At 35.5% G+C, this 18,185-nt stretch overlaps 2 protein-coding genes across 5 annotated transcripts in view; one reads left to right on the top strand and one right to left on the bottom strand.

The window, feature by feature from the left end:
- Positions 1 to 1,257: 1,257 nt before the first annotated feature.
- LOC127154924 (transmembrane protease serine 9) lies at positions 1,258 to 10,596 on the top strand. Its single transcript, XM_051096802.1, has 10 exons — positions 1,258 to 1,451; positions 1,830 to 2,101; positions 2,371 to 2,513; positions 2,601 to 2,780; positions 7,229 to 7,253; positions 7,901 to 8,038; positions 8,122 to 8,338; positions 8,424 to 8,677; positions 8,760 to 8,899; positions 10,098 to 10,596. Exons 1-10 carry the CDS (start codon positions 1,258 to 1,260, stop codon positions 10,269 to 10,271), a joined length of 1,737 nt encoding a protein of 578 aa, XP_050952759.1. The 3' UTR covers positions 10,272 to 10,596.
- A 1,561-nt stretch (positions 10,597 to 12,157) lies between these two features.
- Positions 12,158 to 18,185, bottom strand: part of dip2ba (disco-interacting protein 2 homolog Ba) — a 62,867-nt gene continuing 56,839 nt past the window's right edge. For 2 of the 4 annotated variants that reach the window (XM_051095948.1, XM_051095949.1), the window contains 7 exons: positions 17,324 to 17,494; positions 17,181 to 17,242; positions 17,038 to 17,095; positions 16,875 to 16,949; positions 16,583 to 16,757; positions 13,979 to 14,102; positions 12,158 to 13,885 (listed from right to left, as the gene is read on the bottom strand). In XM_051095948.1, coding sequence (XP_050951905.1) covers positions 13,633 to 13,885; positions 13,979 to 14,102; positions 16,583 to 16,757; positions 16,875 to 16,949; positions 17,038 to 17,095; positions 17,181 to 17,242; positions 17,324 to 17,494 — 918 coding nt within the window. In that variant the 3' untranslated portion in view covers positions 12,158 to 13,632. Of the gene's footprint in view, positions 13,886 to 13,978; positions 14,103 to 16,582; positions 16,758 to 16,874; positions 16,950 to 17,037; positions 17,096 to 17,180; positions 17,495 to 18,185 lie in introns of all 4 variants that reach the window. The other 2 variants (XM_051095946.1, XM_051095947.1) reach the window with 1 other exon arrangement.

Genomic DNA, 18,185 nt, shown 5'->3' with positions numbered 1-18,185 from the left:
TTCATTTCAAACTTTTCTCAACAGATGTAAATACAAGAAATTTATGATTGAGTATCTCAGTGAAACAAACTACAAGCTTTTTGTATATTAAAAAGCAATTAATTATGTATCATAATGCAATATTTATTTACTATTAGAAAATTGTGGGAAAACAAAAATCATAATACTAGAAAAAATGTATAATTATTTCATGTTTCATTTAATGTAATGACACTTATACAATTTTTCAATACACCTTGCAGAATCTGCATAATGTGAATTATTTTACCAAAATAAGAGGGACCATACAAAATGAGTGTTATTTTTTATTTAGTACTGACCTGAATAAGATATTTCACATAAAAGACGTTTACATATAGTCCACAAGAGAAAATAATAGTTGAATTTATAAAAAATGACCTCTTTCAGTAGTTTACATACACTTGATTCTTACTGTGTTGTTACCTGAACGATTTACAGTTGTTTTTTTAGGTTGTAGTTGTTCATGAGTCCCTTGTTTGTCCTGAACAGTTAAACTGCCTGCTGTTCTTCAGAAAAATCCTTCAGGTGCCACAAATTCTTTGGTTTTTCAGCCTTTTGGTGTATTTGAACCCTTTCCAGCAATGACTGTATGAGACTGACCTTTTCACACCAAGGACAATTGAGGGACTCATATGCAAGTATTACAGAAGGTTGAAATGCTCAAAAAAAAAAAAAAAAAACTACACATCTTAATTCTGTTCAAAAGTATACACTCCTGGCTTTTAATGCATTGTGTTTCCTTCAGAAGCACCAGTTAGTGTTTGTTCAAATACACAAAAATGCTGAAAAACCAAAGAATTTGTGGGACCTAAAGGATTTTTCTGGAAAACAGCAGGCAGTAACTGTTCAGGACAAACGAAGGACTCATAAAAAATTATTAAAAAACAAAAAAAAAACAAACACAGTTGTGGATCATTCAGGTAACAACACAGTACTAAGAAGTGTATGTAAACTTTTGACATTTTTATACATTCAGCTATTATTTTCCCTTGTGGACTATATGTAAATGTATTTTATATGGAATATCTTATTCAGGTCAGTACTAAATAAAAAATAACATTCATTTTGTATGATCCCTCTTATTTTGGTAAAATTATTAACATTTGCAGATTCTGCCAGGTGTATGTAAACTTTTGACCTAAACTGTATTTACAGACAATCTAATCATCTAAGTAAAGTAATCATCTAAATGTAAAGCAATCTAAGTAATGAAAAGTGTTCAGAGCAACTAACTAAATGCTCTTTTTAGATTGTGGACAGCGGCCTTTGCTGGATTCCCCAAAGCAGCTTCGTATTTCAGGAGGCCTTTCTGCATTAGAGGGCTCTTGGCCTTGGCAGGTGAGCATACAGCGGGGCTCAAGGCATATCTGTGGTGGGTCCATCATCAGCCATCGGTGGGTAATCACCGCATCCCACTGCTTCAGAAATAGGTGAGAAGCTTTATGCTTTTCCTTGCTTATAATATGCAGCATATACATGTGCTAGCATGTCACCTTTAACTTTCAGCAATGTTAAATGTTGTTTGTGAAAGCAAACAGGTGATATATTTCATCTGAGCTTAAGAACCATTCACAGATGCATATTTAGTTAAATAAGCAAGGGCGGGTGGTTGATCTAAAATTATATACTTGGATTAGTGGTTCAGTTAATTATATGCTTGTTTCTTTTTAGATTAACATTGGGTGTAGACTACTTAGTACATTAAACCAAGGAAATGGCTAAAAATTGTTCTGCTTTCCTAAACAATATTTTATTGCAGATCTTTTGCATGCAGTTTGTAATATTTCACTTAGATCTTTCTTTTGTAGTAACAACTATAAACTACGAATCGTGGCTGGAGTGATTTCTCGACCCAGACATGGAAAAAGTGTCCAGTATCGTTCAGTCCATCATGTGATCCTGCATGAGAAGTTCAACCGATCGAATTACGATAACGATGTGGCACTTTTGCATCTGCATTACCCTCTGTATTTCACAAAACATGTGCAGCCTGTGTGCATAATGAAAAATGAAATGGAGGAGAAACAACTAAGCTTCAGCTCATGTTATATCACTGGTTGGGGCAGCTCAGTGTTTGAAGGTTAGTATACAATGCCCAAAAACACTAGTTCAGAACTCAAAATCTCTGCATTATTAACAGACGATAATTTAGCGGAATATGTAATGGACACTTTTCACACTTGCAGGGTTTTTTTTAAATGGAAGTCGAGTAAACGACTATTACGACTATTTGTATTTTTGTAATTTATGGATGATTTAAGAACATTTCTTATGATCCTATTTAAGTAGAATATTAAATGAAAGAATGATCTTGTTTTTCTTTTTTTTTCTGAAACTCCTTTTTTATAGGAATGTTAGTTAACACTCTTCAGGAAGCTGAAGTTGATGTCATCAATACTGGAATCTGCAACCAGAGAAGCTGGTATGATGGCCATGTTAATGACAACATGATCTGCGCAGGATTTGACAAAGGGGGAGTCGACACGTGTCAGGTAATACTGTCTCATATCACATTCCAGAGTAACTGGTCTGTTAAAGACAGTGATTATCAATATCTGTTGGAATGCTCTTCAATCAAGGGTGACAGCGGAGGTCCTCTACAGTGTTACAGCAAAGTCATGGAGAGATTTTACCTTTATGGTGTGACAAGTCATGGAGAGGATTGTGCACTGCCAAACAAACCTGGCATATACACTCGTGCTAGTCGGTACACCGTTTGGCTGAGAAAAGCTCAAGCAAGATCTGTATCTGCTGCCTCAGTCACAGATCTGCCAGTTTTGAAATTAATCTCAGCCCTGTTTTTCTCTGCATGGATGGGCCTGCTAATGTAAGCCGTACTCCATCAGACATCAGAACAGCTCTCTGTGCTGTTTGCTGATTTCCTGTCATTTCAATAAAGCCTCTTTCAAATGACAGTCTGACATTATTTAATTATTGAGTTAACAAATCAGAAATATTAATAAAAGAAATGCAGTTGTTTTTTTTGTTTTTTGCATTTACTGTGACAAATTCTGATTTCTCAAATGGAAATGGAGGACATTTATTTAAGTAGTCAGAACATAACTGAATTCTCACTTGTTATTATCCATTAACTAATAAATGAAGGCAATAGATTTTATTTTAAGTTTTTGCTCTTTAGTTTTAGATTCCATATACTTATTTTGTAATTAATAGTTATCAAACTAACCATAAATGGTTTAAATAGTACAATTCACCAAAAATCACACTATGAAAAACTGTAAATAGTAACTGTTATAGTAATTACATTTAATATTCTCACTTTCACCAAACTGAATATGCAGGGGTTTTTTTTCCTTTTCAAATCTTATTTTATGTTTGTGCTTTTAGAAAAAGAACTTTACTATTCACTTTTTAAGTCTGACATCAAGCATCACCTCTTCCGTGACTTCTGGGTCCAAACACTCTATCAGATGACATGAGAAAACAACCAACGGTACTAATTATACACTCGCAATGTGACATAATACTACTAAAAAAATATAATCCTACCCTTTAACTCCATACCGTAAATCCCAGATAGCCATACAATGAAAATATAAATATAAATAAATAAATATTACAATTATTTGTGTTTGGGACGCTGTGAGCAAGGAGACTAGTGTAAACCGTAATTTGAAACAGTGCTCATAAACAGCTGCTGAGACAGTATTCTCAAGTGAACTGAACTGGAGTTTGGTCCCAGGAACAGCGTTCATTGGATGCATTACATCATCACTTAACAAGCCTATAGAGCAGGGGTGGCGAACTCCGGTCCTGGAGAGCCACAGCCCTGCAGAGTTCAGCTCCAACCCTAATTAAAACTCACCTGCCTGTTACTTTCTAGTAACCCTTCAGACCTTGATTAGATTGTTCAGGTGCGTTTGATTAGGGTTAAAGCAAAACTATGCAGGGCTGCGGCTCTCCAGGACCAACGTTCGCCACCCCTGCTATAGTGTGTTTTCATCAATCGGCCATATTGGCCGGACTGAATGTAGACAATGCCACTGAACAGAACAAAACTCACATATTTTGCTGATTATTGTTGCTGAAAATGGTCAATTATTGTCATGTTTGGGGCTGTTCTAATCGTCCAGACCAGAAAAACATTTGTAATAAATCAAGAAGTGTGCAAAAAACTGTCTGGGGAACAAAGGCGTTTGTGGTTCGCCAACTGAACCAGGATTTCCAGGGCAAGGATCTTGACAACATTCATGTTTGTTCTTATCATTTCAAATCAGGTAGGTGACATATTAGGCTAAGTACTGCTTGTACGTACCACCTATTAACTTTAGTGTGTCAAAATATTGTGCCTTTTCTTGCTTACTAAGTCCTTCACTATATGATTTAGCAGCTTCCACATGTTATTTTCTGTGGTTTAGACAGTATAAATTAGCAGAACAACAAATTCAGTAGTACATTAAAGGAGAAGTCCACTTCCAAAACAAAGATTCACGTATAATGTAAAGATTCACAAACGCTCCTTTCTCTCCCTGAACTCTGTGTATTCTGGCTCAAGACAGTCAGGGTACGTTGAAAAACTCAAACTGTATTTTCTCCCTCAACTTCAAAAATCATTTCCAATTCATCCTACATCACTGCAGAAGTACCGACCCAGTCTTTGCGAAGTGAACATGTAAAGAAGATCAAACACCCTTAACAAAAAAGGTAAAACAGCGATATAGGACGATTTCGAAGTTGAGGGAGAACATGAGATGGGAGTTTTTCGACATACCCTAACTGTCATGAACTGGAACAAAAACAGTTCAGGCAAAGTAAGACAAGATGAGCGTTTGGCATTAAAAAGTATATAAATTGTATTATTTTCATTCAAATAACCGATCGTTATGCTAGATAAGACCGTTATTTCTCGGCTGGGATCATTTACAACAGCATTTGGGATTGTTTGAAGCTGCATATAAACTGCATTTTGGAAGTTCAAAATCGGGGCACCATATCAGTCCATTATATGGAGAAAAATGTTGAAATGTTTTCCTCAAAAAACAATTTCTTTACGGCTGAAGAAAGAAAGACATGAACATCTTGGATGACAAGGGGGTGAGTAAATTATTTGTAAATTGTTGTTCTGAATATGGAGTTATCCTTTAAACGTGCAAGCTATGCTGTTGTTTACAACAATATGGCCGCACATCCGAGTGACTGACCACATCGTAACATAAGTGCAAATACTCTATTCCAAATTTGGGTTACTGTTTTGCATTTCAGGCTCATTTTGATCACAAAGTGCTTCTTGCAAGTATAATAATGGAAAATGTAATTGTTCAGTTGATTATTTTTGTATTTTCACCCACATGGTATAGTTAAGAAAGATGGGCGTGCAAATTACCGCCTTGCCACGGCATAACTTTCTACATTGTTTAACACTGTGTGCAAAACTCCCCCGCACGCTCTTTAGACCCTGTTATATAGTACATACAAACAATAATACTTTAACATGAATAGTTTAGTATGGTATTAAGTTACCTTGAAACCGACAGCGGTGTTCCTTAGGCTAGCCGATGATAATATCGTTCTGCTTCTGATGGAAAATAGCTTGCTGGCTAAAAGTTACTCATACCGGCAAGTCTCGGAAACTAGATGTCTGACCAAGAAGTTGCTATATGATTAAAAAAGTAGCTGAAAAGGCGTGTAATGCCTAGTTCAAACGATTTGACTTGCCGTTTGTCTTAAAGTCGTTGTGTCCTTCACACTACGTGACTACATAAATCCAACTAAATTAATGACATAAATCCGTTTTTGTCGCACAAAATAAAAAAAAATGGCAGATTGGCGGTTATGATTGGTCAGATCGCCTGTCAATCAAACTCCCGGTTTTTTTTTTAAATAATTTAATTTGATAATATAAGATTTTAAACAAGTTAATACAACGATTTTATATTTTTTAAAAAGTTTTACTTCAATCATGTATTTATTTTAATAAATGTTTATATTAATTAAATGTTGTTATATCAGGGCTCTCAAGTCTCACGCATTCACCGTGAGACACACGCATTTCAACCAGTTCACACGCTCTCACGCAACACCTTGCATTTCTCACGCTAAAACGTGAGGGATAACTTGTCCCGCTATAAAATGTTAATGGACGAGGCGCAGACTTGCAGGAGGAGTTCATAACTGTCTTGACAGTTAAATACCACCTACCAGCAAATGTCATAAATTCGAATTTTTTGTTTTCGGGTAAATTACGTGATCCCGCTTCAGTCACGTTCGTCACTCGGCAACATGGACGTGCACACATGGGACGTTGCCATTTGTATTTACTAAAAACTAACAAAATAAATGCAGTAGGTAACCCATTCTTCTGTTTTTTTTCTTCTTCATTTTACGATTCCTGGACGAAATCACTTGCCTGTGTGATCAAAGATAGTGAGAGCTGATGTTGGGGAATATCCCTATAGCCAAATTCATCAGAATCAGAATCAGAATGCAAAATTATTAGCTCTCCAACAGCTTTAACTAAATTTTGGCTACTGGAAACTAAGGAAAGGTCTAGATAATTGGTAAATCTGATAAAAACAGACAAATTTATCAAAACTGATTACTTTTCTTAATTTCTAACTAATGTTTTCAACTGTAACCTTACAGTAGCACTCAAGACTAATTACTATCAGACTTACAAAATCCTTCCTCACTTGAATTAAGATTATAATAATTTAATTTTAAAGCACAGCCACCACAAAATCAGACTTTAGCACCTAGGTTAGGTTAAATACAGATTTAAAATCAGAAGATATAGTTTAACAGCTATGATACCCTTTTTATAATCAAATCCTTGCATAGCTTTTTCTAACAATGAAAAAAAAAGCATATACATAAACCCAAATATGGAAATAAATGCATGTGTCCCATTTTGTGTCCTAAACTTCTGAAACATTTTGTCTCATATTTTAGAGCAGTCAATGCAATTTGGGAAAGAAATTAATCAAATCTGTGTAAAAATATTCAGACCTAATCCCTTTGTAATTTTCATAAATAACTGTAATTTAACTATACATTGTTTCTCAGCAACTGTAACCGATTAGTTACAATTATTTTGTAATTAAATTATGTAATTCCATTACATGTAACTAGTTACTAGTTAAGTTTGAGCCCCTACCACTGTCATCAAAGCATCAATATGTGCAACAAACACTTGCAAAACAAAATGCCATTCATAAGCTGAAATATGTGCTTTCTCTCTCTCACACAGACACAGCTTGACAAGCTCAGGACAGGTTCTGCAATACTGTATGTGTAGGTCTACAGTATGTACTTTGAGCACTGCTGTTCATTGGCTCATTTGGGGCCAGATTTCTTTAGATTTTTAATGCATTTGTATTTTTGAAATATACATGACATTTTATTTTATTTTGTAGGAATTTTTATGACTTTAATCAAAATTACCAGTTGTTATAGTTTCTATTTTGTGCTAGTCAATTTTGAACAATAGATAAAATTTAACTTCTAGCAAAAACCGGAGAGAATTGTGTGGGGCCGAGGGGCTCCTCTCCTAACAGATATAATCTCACTCCAAACTTTTTCTAAAACTTGAGAGCCCTGATTATATGATCGACCAGTCCTAAAGTCTCACAACCCATAATTTGCCGTTCGGTAAGTGAGTAAAATTAATTAATGAACCGCTCGTCATACAATTCAGTTAAAAAACGTACAGGAATCAGTCGTTTGAATCAATCAGTCACTAAAAAGAACCTGGTTTTTTTTCAATAATTAATCCGGTTATGAAAAAAAGCTTTCAGGTCCCGGTTGCCGACAACACTGAACTACATAATCGTACAAACTCAGTGATTTACGTCATAGAATTCAAAATCTGACCGTTCATTTCCAACCGACAATTTCTTACGTTTCTCGTGTTGTAATACAGCAGTCACGCACTCTGTCGCTCTAAACTATCTAAACGTCCCCGTGATGAGCCCTAGCATGAAAATGCTCCTTTTTCTGGTTGCTTTGGGGTGGGGGATAATATTTTATTTTGCCGCGACCGGTTATCCGCCCACAGAGTGTGAGTTGACCGTAACTTTGTAAACAATGAGATCAGTTACTGTCAGCGAATGTGCTAACGGTGTATTTTTACGAATCTCCTAGATGGACTATGCGGACACAGGCCTGAGAGAGTAGTTGAACATCGAGATAAACGGATGATCGGAGGTGAGAACGTCAACGTGAGCGTTTGGCCCTGGCAGGTGTCGGTACAGTACCAGACCCGTTCATCTGCCCCGTTGAGGCAGGTCTGTGGTGGAGCTATTATCCACCCATATTGGATAATGACAGCAGCTTCATGTGTAAATTTGCGTCAGAAAGGGTAACATGTACACTTAATCCTAATCAGTAAGTATTTATTCGCACATACAGTAGCCTCTGATGATGTTGTTACACTTTCCCCATAGCAAACTTTTGATCCGAGCAGGAAGCGATAGATTGGATGTTGATGAAGCGTACACACAGCAGTCAGAAGTCGCCCGAATTATCAGACACGAACGATTCAATCCTGTCACACTGCGATACAATATTGCTCTTTTACAAATGAAGACCCCTTTTGAGTTGAATGAGTTTGTCCATCCCATCTGTGTGCCTGATGAAGATACTGCCGATCACAGATATGAATCGTGTCACATCACAGGATACAACGCTCAACCCGGTGGTGAGTTGGCATCACAGGTGTTTACAATAGCTGAATGGAGATGTTTGCATTAAATTTTATGTTTTGCATTTATTAACGTTAGATGATCTTGGCGTACTGCAAGAGGCCAAGGTGGATTTAATGTCACGGTCCTTGTGCAATAAACCAGAATATTGGAACTATACTGTGTCAGCGGACATGCTTTGTGTCAGTAAATTCGGTGGTGGTGTTGACGGATGTGAGGTATGTTTTAATACTCTTTTTTTTTAGTGCTTTAGGTTTGTGAAAAGTGAAATAGTTAAAGGCATTTAACTGCTTATACATATTATAGTACCCTAGTAGCATATCCGTTATCAGTTGGAGATTTTCATATGATTGTGCATATTTTCTAGTGCTGTAAAATCGATTAATCGCGATTAATTGTATCCAAAATAAAAGTTTGTTTACATATGGGTGTACTGTGTAAATTTGTATATATTTGTAAATACACAAATACATGTATATATTTAAGAAATATTTTAATATTTGTGTCTGAATGAACAAATTTTAAAACTCAAACTTATATATCACCGCTTTGTTGTGTCAAAATGCCTTGAGATATTATTTTGGAAAGAATGTAAAATGCTTGAAAACACTAACTTGATGAGATACTTGGCTATAATAAATAGAACATTAATTACATTGTTAGTACACATTTTTTAAATATAATTATGTATGGGTGTGTATTTATATATACATATAAATTTACACAGTACACACAAACACGCATGTAAACACAAACTTTGTGTATGTTTTTGGGATGCGATTAATTGCGATTAATCGATTTGAAAGTACTAACATTTTCACATTTACACTGCCATTCAAATGTTTGGTGCCAGTAAGATTTTACTTTTTAATTCAATCTTTTTGTAACATATAAATGTCTTCAAAGTGCTGTTCTTTTAAACTTTCTATTAATCAAAGAATACTATAAAAACCACAGTTTCACAAAAAAAATGTTTTCAATTCTGATAGTAATAAGAAATGTTTCTTGAGCACCAAATCAGCGTATGATTTCTGAAGGGTCATGTGACACTGAAGACTGCGGCTGCTGAAAATTCTTCTTAAAATATATTCAGATAGAAAACTGGTTTTAAATTCTAATAATATTGCACAATATTACTGTATTTTTTGATCAGCGTTGGTGAGTATATGAGATGTCTTTCAAAAACATTAACAAAGTCTTACAGACCCAAAACATTTGAATGGTATAGCAAATTTTAAAAATCCCTTTTTTAAAATAATGTTGTGATACCAAAATTCACTTGGAGCATTTGTAATGATTTAAGTTTATTTTTTTTATTTAAACAAGCCACTTATATGAACTATCAAGACATTATTTCTTAAATTAATTGATATATTTATTGAATTACTCATAATAATGTATTGTGCATGTATTTAGACAAATCTTGGTGGACCCCTGAACTGCTATATCAAAATTGAGGACCGCTACTTTTTGATTGGAATTCGAGTGAAGGCCACTTCTTGTGGAAAACGTAACCGACCAAACATTTATTTGAAAGTCTACGCCCACTATTATTGGATTGAGCGTAAAATGAATAACAGCTTACATTAAAGCTGATTTTACTAATATATAAGGTTTTTTTGTATATACAGTAGGCCTAATTCAAATATACAGTAGAGTGTACATGTGTTATGATTGTATTGACATCTGAAGAACTAAAGTGATGAGTAAGAATCAGAGTATATAGTGACCTCTGGTGGACAAATTAGAATTTAGCTTGCAGGAGGTTGTATCCTGATGTTTTAATGGTTTGCTGTAATGGTTTGTTTCAAATGTCATGTAAATAAGAGTGGATTAATGCTGAAAAAGTGTGTGTGGATTGTTTGAGGCAACTAATATAATTTCTTAATATGTCCCTGCATTTATACCTACACTAAGCTTGCTTTGAATGACAAGCATGTGCTTTGTAATGGACATTACAGAACCTAAAAACAGCCCAAATAAATTAAATTCAATGTTTGCTAAGACTTATTAATTTTTTATGCTATATTATCACTAAATCTTGGATTTTAGGTTTTTATTGATTTATTTTCTTTCGATTACGACAGTTTATGCATGTTTTGGAACTGATTGATCATAGGCCTCATTGATCTGAGCCTGTACACCTCAGTTTTTGAGAAAACATTGCCAAAATTAACTGTGAATAATGCTTTTTTCACTCAAAAACTGAAATGATGAGCACAAATTCATGAGCAGTCAGTTCCAAAAACATTCAAATCCTGTGCTAACTGAAAGAAAACAAGTTCACACAAAGATTGAATCCATTATTTGGAAATAAAGCAATATGAGAGATTTTCTAGCCATTTTTAACACACTGGTCATTTTTGACCAGGAACACCAAATTGTGGATAGAGAATTTTCAGCATAGCACATAAGTTGAATATACAGTTGAAGAAAAGTTTACCCCGTTCAAAAGTTTACATACACTTGATTCTTAATACTGTGTTGTTACCTGAATGATCCACAACTGTGTTTTTTTTTTGTTTTTGTTTTTGTTTAGTGATAGTTGTTCATGAGTTCCTTGTTTGTCCTGAACAGTTAAACTGCCTGCTCTTCTTCAGAAAAATCCTTCAGGTCCCAGAAATTCTTTGGTTTTTCAGCATTTTTCTGTATTTAAACCCAACAATGACTGTATGATTTTGAGATCCATCTTTTTACACTGAGGACAACTGAGGGACTCATTACAGAAGGTTTAAACGCTCACTGATGCTTCAGAAGAAACTGCGATGCATTAAGAGCCGGAGGGTAAAAACTTTTGAACAGAATGAAGATGTGTACATTTTTCTTATTTTGCCTAAATATATATTTTTCATTTAGTACTGCCCTTCAGAAGCTACAGAAAGTACTTGCATGTTTCCAAGAAGACAAAATAAGTGGAATTTACCCTGATCTTTAAATTTTAAAAAAATTCACCCCGGCTCTAAATGCATCATGTTTCCTTCAGAAGCATCAGTGAGCGTTTGAACTTGTCCTTTGTTTAAAAAGATGGATCTCAAAATCATACAGTCATTGCTGGAAAGCGTTCAAATACACAAAAATGCTGAAAAACCAAAGAACTTATGGGACCTGAAGGATTTTTCTGAAAAACAGCAGGCAGTTTAACTGTTCAGGGCAAAAAAAAACATAACAAAACAAAAAAAACAGCTGTGGATGAGAATCAAGTGTATGTAAACTTTTGAACGGGGTCATTTTAATAAATTCAACTACTATTTTCTTTTGTGGACTATATGTAAACATATAAATATCTTATTCAGGTCTGCACTAATAAAAAAATAATATGCATTTTGCATAATCCCTCTTATTTTGGTAAAATAAACATTACCTCAACTGTAAGTTAAATATATTTATGAACTAAACAGATGCTTCCTCATTTAGCAGTGTTTTTTGCACATTACTTAAAATACAGTAAAATTACTGTAAGAGAAGACAGTAAAAGATTCAGTGATGACAACAATAAATTTAATTAACATAAAACTTTGTAAATTTTGCATCAACACACTCAATATTTTGACAATTAAGAAATGAATTAAAATACAAAAAAACAGTTAAGAGAATGTGTGCATTGTTAAAGAAAGAGCTGCACAGAATTTCACATGTAAACAATCTGCAGGAAGAAAGAAAATTTTGATATCTAAGGCCATTTTGAAATAAACATGTTAGGTGCTAATAAATGTTACTGTAATTTTATTAAGATAGAAAAGATATTTCCTCTCTTAGCTCACATTCTCTTTTCCGCAAGTCGGTTAAAACACCCTTTTTGCCTTCTAGCACACTCGCTCTCTCTTACACACATCCAAAACACTCAGGAAAACATTGCGAAGGGTTGTTCACACCAACAGAGACTTGCTCGGCATGAACGGGGCTTACGAGTAGCAGAATGACAAAACGCTGAAAACTGTTTTTTTGTGACGGTTGTAATGTGTAAAAATATTTTTTATTGTTTTCGCATCATGATCTAAATCAGTTGCTAAGAACTGCCATCAAGTATGAAAGATCAGTCAAGTTTTTGGAGGACCAAATAACAGGGTCCATTTGTTTATACAGTAACACCAGTGAGACACTACAATATATAGTCTACATACAAACACCTTCCATCTCTTCACCTTTCCAGTCACCTCAAATCAAAACGAAGACAGAAACATACTTTTAAAAGACTAGGCATGGAACTGTCTTCATCTCCAAACATTTCTGTCACCCTCAATATACATCTAATGCATATAAGATGTCAAGTTACGAATGTATTGTGTTAAAACTGCTGTGCTTTCAGTGAGGACAACGTCACAAACTTCTCACTCCAGTTCTTACAATTACAGTTGGAAATGTGAGTTAAAAAAAGAAACCTGTCAGGCGATCATAAAATGTGGTGCATTTATTTTAAAACCATTAAAATCACTAGCAGTTTTAAATAAAAGAAGATATGTTTGTTTTGCTGGTGATACTGTTGATCCATAAACCTAAAGTTAGCACTTCCAGAATGAAAACCAAATGACATTCCTCCAGCCACGAGAGGAGATAAAGTGCGCAGGAAAGCTTCATGTTAGTCCCTCAGGTTTGACTGCAAGAGCACAAGCGCTGCTCTATGGAAGAGGCATATTGGAAGTGGCACCAAGTCAATGCAACTGGCGAAAATGTGGTTTCACCTGCTTTAAAGGGCAGAAAGATGTTCTGAAAGAAGAGCACCACCCTCCTGGAGGTCCAGAGAAGGTTGGATGGCTTGAGCCGGGTGACCACCATTGGTCGAACAGGCCACAATCACATTAAAAAGAACATACAAATATGTACAAGGCTCAGCGCAGGGGTGGAAAGAAGACAAGCCGGCTTCTTCCTCCGTGTTGCGTGCTGACAGAGGAACGGCCGCGTTGCGAGTGGTTCTTTGGGTGCCGTGTTGAGCTTTAAGCATGTTAGTTCAAGCTCACATATTGTACGCCACGTAGATGGGATCCAGCTGGTCGGCCAGGAAAGAGTCGCGCAGGTGCATGCGTTGCTTCTCGCCCCGCGAGTTGATAGGGATGACGCCGGGGTCTACGATGACCACCACACCAACGATGAGGTGATGCTCTTTCAGAACCACATTAGTGACCAGGGGAACCAAATCGAGAGCTTCCTGCTCAGATCCATTGAGCTCCACTACAACCACCAACAGGTTGGTCCATGTAAAGACGGCACTGTAAAAACAAGTATGATTTATAGCAACAACAACTTGTTGAGTGTAGTAATCAGAAGTGCAGACAGAAGTTAAATGTTCTTGAGGTTCTCACCTCTCAGCGATGCTGCGGTGCGCCCGAGACACAGAGGTCTCAATGTCAATAGGGTGATAACGCAAACCTCGCAACTCCAGTGTTTCATCGAGCGAACCCACCACAAACAGAGCATCGTGGCGATCTGGTGGAAGATAAAGGATGAGAAAAAGGAGCATGAGAAAGTGTGCTACTGGACTAGTTTTAAAATGAAAACCAGTGTACACTAGGGCCGAAGTTTTAAAGGATTAATTCACTTCTAGAATAAAAATTTTCTGGTAATTTACTAATCCCAATGTGATCTTTTCTTTTGCAAATTAAGGTGAAATTAAGGTTTCTGAGGAAAACATTCCAGGATTTTTCTCCATATAGTGGAGTTCAATGAGGACCAACAGGTTGAAGGTCCAAATTGCAGTTTCAATGCAGCTTCAAAGAGATCTACATGATCCCAGCTGAGGAATAAGGATCTTATCCTTACAATTGGTAATCTTCAAAATAAATAAATAAATAAAAATTTATATACTTTTTAACCACAAATTCTCGTCTTGCACTAGCTGGATTTCACGCCTTATGTAATCATGTTGGAAAGGTCACGTGTGGTTAGTTCTTCGTCTGTGTACTTCAGTTCGAAAAGGTAGGGTAGGGCGAAAAATCTCATTTTCTCCGCCAACTTCAAAATTGTCTGACATCGTTTTACCGTTTTTGTAAAAGGCGTATGACTTTCTTTGCACATTTGTTTTGTAAACACTGGGTTGGTACTTCCACCTATGCCACGCGTGACCTTTACAACATGATTATGTAATGCGTGAAATTGGGCTGATGCAAGATGAGCATCTGTGGTTAAAAAGTATATAAATTTTTCTTGTTTTAAGAAAATGTCCAATCGTTTAGCTAGATAAGACCCTTATTTCTCTGGCTGGGATCGTGTCAAGCCCTTTGAAGCTGCATTGAAACTGCAATTTGGAGCTTCAACCCATTGATCCCCATTGAAGTCCACCATATGGAAAAAAAATCCTGGAATGTTTTCTTCAAAAACTTTAATTTCTTTGTAACTAAAAGCAGAAAGACAACATAATCTTGGATCACATGGGGGTAAATTATCAGGAAATTTTTATTTCGCAAATGAACTTCTCCATTAATGTTTTTCAAAAGAAGTTTCTTATATTCACCAAGGCTGCATTTATTTGATCAAATTACAGTAAAAACTATTTTATTATTGTGAAATATTACAAATTAAACATAACTTGTCTATTCTTATGTATTTTAAAATGGAATGTATTCCTGTCGTGGCAAATCTGAATTTTCAGTAGTTACTTAGTTGTCACATGATCCTTCAGAAATCATTGTAATCTGATGCTCAAGAAACATTTCTCATTATCAATGTTGAAAATAGTTGCAGCTTTATATTGTGTGGATTCATTTATAATTAGAAAGTTCAAAAGAAAATGTATACGTAAAGGAAAAGTAGAAATCGTTTGTGACAGTTGTAAAAGCTTTTACTGTCAATTTTGATCAATTTGTGTGTCCTTGTTGAATAACAGCCATTACTGCAAAAAAAAATTACTGAGCTGAAAACTCTGACTGTGAATGTATATGAAATATAAAAAAGTAACACTAAATTATAGAAATAAAATGTTAGTGATAATTAAGAGTTTTAATTTTTTTTTTTTGAAAGAGGTCTCTTCTGCTCACCAAGCCTGCATTTATTTGATTCAAAATACAACAAAAGCAGTAATATTTTAAAAATATTTTTACTATTTAAAATAACTGCTTTCTATTTGAATATTTTTTATAATGTAATTTATTCCTATGATCAAAGCTAAATTTAGCATCATTACTCCAGTCTTCAATTTCGCATGATCCTTCTAGAAATCATTCTAATATGCTGATTTGCTGTTCAAGAAACATTTATTATTATTATCAATATTTAAAACGGTTATTTTTATTTCAGGATTCTTTGATGAATAGAAAGATCCGAAGATTAGCATTTACCTGAAATAAAAAGCTTCTGTAACATTATACACTATACCATTCAAAAGCTTGGAGTCAGTATCATTTTCTTTTTGGAAAAAAATTACAGAAATTAATACTTTATTAATCAAGGATGCTTCAAATTAATCAAAAATGATGATAAAGACATTTATAATGTTACAAAAGATTTATATTTTAGATAAATGCTGTTCTTCCAAACTTTCTATTCATCAAAGAAACCTGAATAAAAAAAATGCACTCAGCTGTTTTCAACATAATATTAATAATAAATGTTTATTTGAGCAGCAAATCCAAATATTAGAATGATTTCTGAATGATCATGTGACTGAAGTAATGATGCTAAAACTTCAGCTTTGAAATCACAGGAATAAATTACATTTTAAAATATATTCAAAAAGAAAAAGGTTATTTTAAATAGGAAAAAAAAAATTGAATGTTTTTGCTGTACTTTGGATCAAATTAATGCAGGCTTGGAAACATTAAAAATCTTACTGTTCAAAAAGGAGTGTATTGAAGTATACATTTAAATTCATAAAAATGTACAGTTTGCTTTGTTGGCAAGTGAAGGCTGTAACTCCAAATTCATTTTGCAATAATATATTCACAATAATCAATCTTTAATACAGTACAAACCTCCACTTGCATCCAGTAGCTCTGTCCTCTTGACAAATCCCAGATATCCAGTTCTGGCCCAGAGCGTTTCAGTGTCTCCAAAGCTCAGCCGTGTGTTAAAGTGGTCTGCCTGCAGGCTCTCCTCACCATAGATGGTATAATAACCACTGGCATTATGAGGACTGTTCACCCAGATCTGGAAAACAAGGCAATAAAGTAATGAAGATGACATCTGTCACACTAAACCTTTCCACATTTCCTATGTGGACAATTACGTATCACTGAAACAAGCTGTATTTGTGCAATCGGTCACCTCGCCCAAATGAGAATCTCCTAGTGGACCTCTTGTCTCTGGGTTCACAATGATTACTCTCACTCCAGGTAGAATCTAAAGTGAAGCACAGAAAAAAATTCAGGATGACTGATACGTCTTATACTAACAGTGTAAGATAAAAGGACAGATCTACAGGACTTACAGTCCCAGACTCCGTCAGCGGCAGACTCTGAGGAGCTCCTCTCTCCACCAGCCTCACTCTATAACAGAGAAAGACAGACAATGTCACACTGCAAGCATGTAGCAGCTGTCTTCATGCCACCACTGGATTCATCTCACACATACCTGTCATGCCGGAGGGACTTCATGTCTACATAAACAGTGGACGGGTCTGGACCAGCAGTGCCCTGATGGAAGGAGACAGAAATCAAAATAAGGCTCTGGTTTGCGTCATGACACAGCTGACACAGTATATTTTTTGCCCCAACCTGTAGACAGATGGCCAGGTTGACTCTGGCGCCGAAAGCGGTGCTCACTGCACGTGGAGACAGGCCCAAATCTTTGAAGAGCTTGGAGAATGACTGCGTGAGAGTCAAACGAGGCCTCTCTTCAGCAATGACGACACAGCTCCTTACACACGACAGGTTCACGCCGCGCGCCTGCACATATATCACTCGTCAGCTTTTATAGACACTTCTATACTATGTTTACCTTGAACATCCCTGTCTGAAAGCTGTTTTCCTCAGAATTACAGGATTAGCAACCCAAAAATTAAGATTCTGTTATTATTTACTCACCCTCATGCTATTCCAAACCTGTATGACTTTGTTTCTTCCAAGGAAAACAGAAGGAGGAATTTTAATAATGTGCTGGTTGTTCTACTGCAGTAAATAAATGTTTCATAAAAGCGGCACACACTACTTTTATGTATTTCAATTCTTCTGAAGCCATGCGATAGCTTTTTGTGAGAAACTGACCAAAACATGTTTTTCAGAAGATGATCCCTGGCATTGAGTTGAAACAAGAACTAAATCAGTTCTTTTTGAGAATAAAACAATTACTGGTTTTATGAATGGATCGACTGAATCACTAAAAAGATCTGACTCATTTTGTTTACAAAACAGACATTGTTTCTACATGCCAGCTAGGGAGGATTCTCTTCCTATCCAGTCTGTTCTCACCTTAACCTACTGTAAGTTTCAGAAGACTTGGAAAATATAGTACACAAGTGAATCACTTTTGTTTTTTAGGGGTTCAAGCGTGAAGCTTGTAATTGTTAGAATGGCCAAGGATCAGCAGTTTACACGTTAAAACTGATCGGGCAGACCAAACTGTAAGTCACAGAGACTT

This window comes from Labeo rohita, chromosome 23 (genome assembly GCF_022985175.1).
Source record: "Labeo rohita strain BAU-BD-2019 chromosome 23, IGBB_LRoh.1.0, whole genome shotgun sequence".
NCBI classification, from domain to species: domain Eukaryota; kingdom Metazoa; phylum Chordata; class Actinopteri; order Cypriniformes; family Cyprinidae; genus Labeo; species Labeo rohita.
Note: the sequence above shows the minus strand (reverse complement) of the source record. Positions and strands in the feature narration are given on the sequence as shown.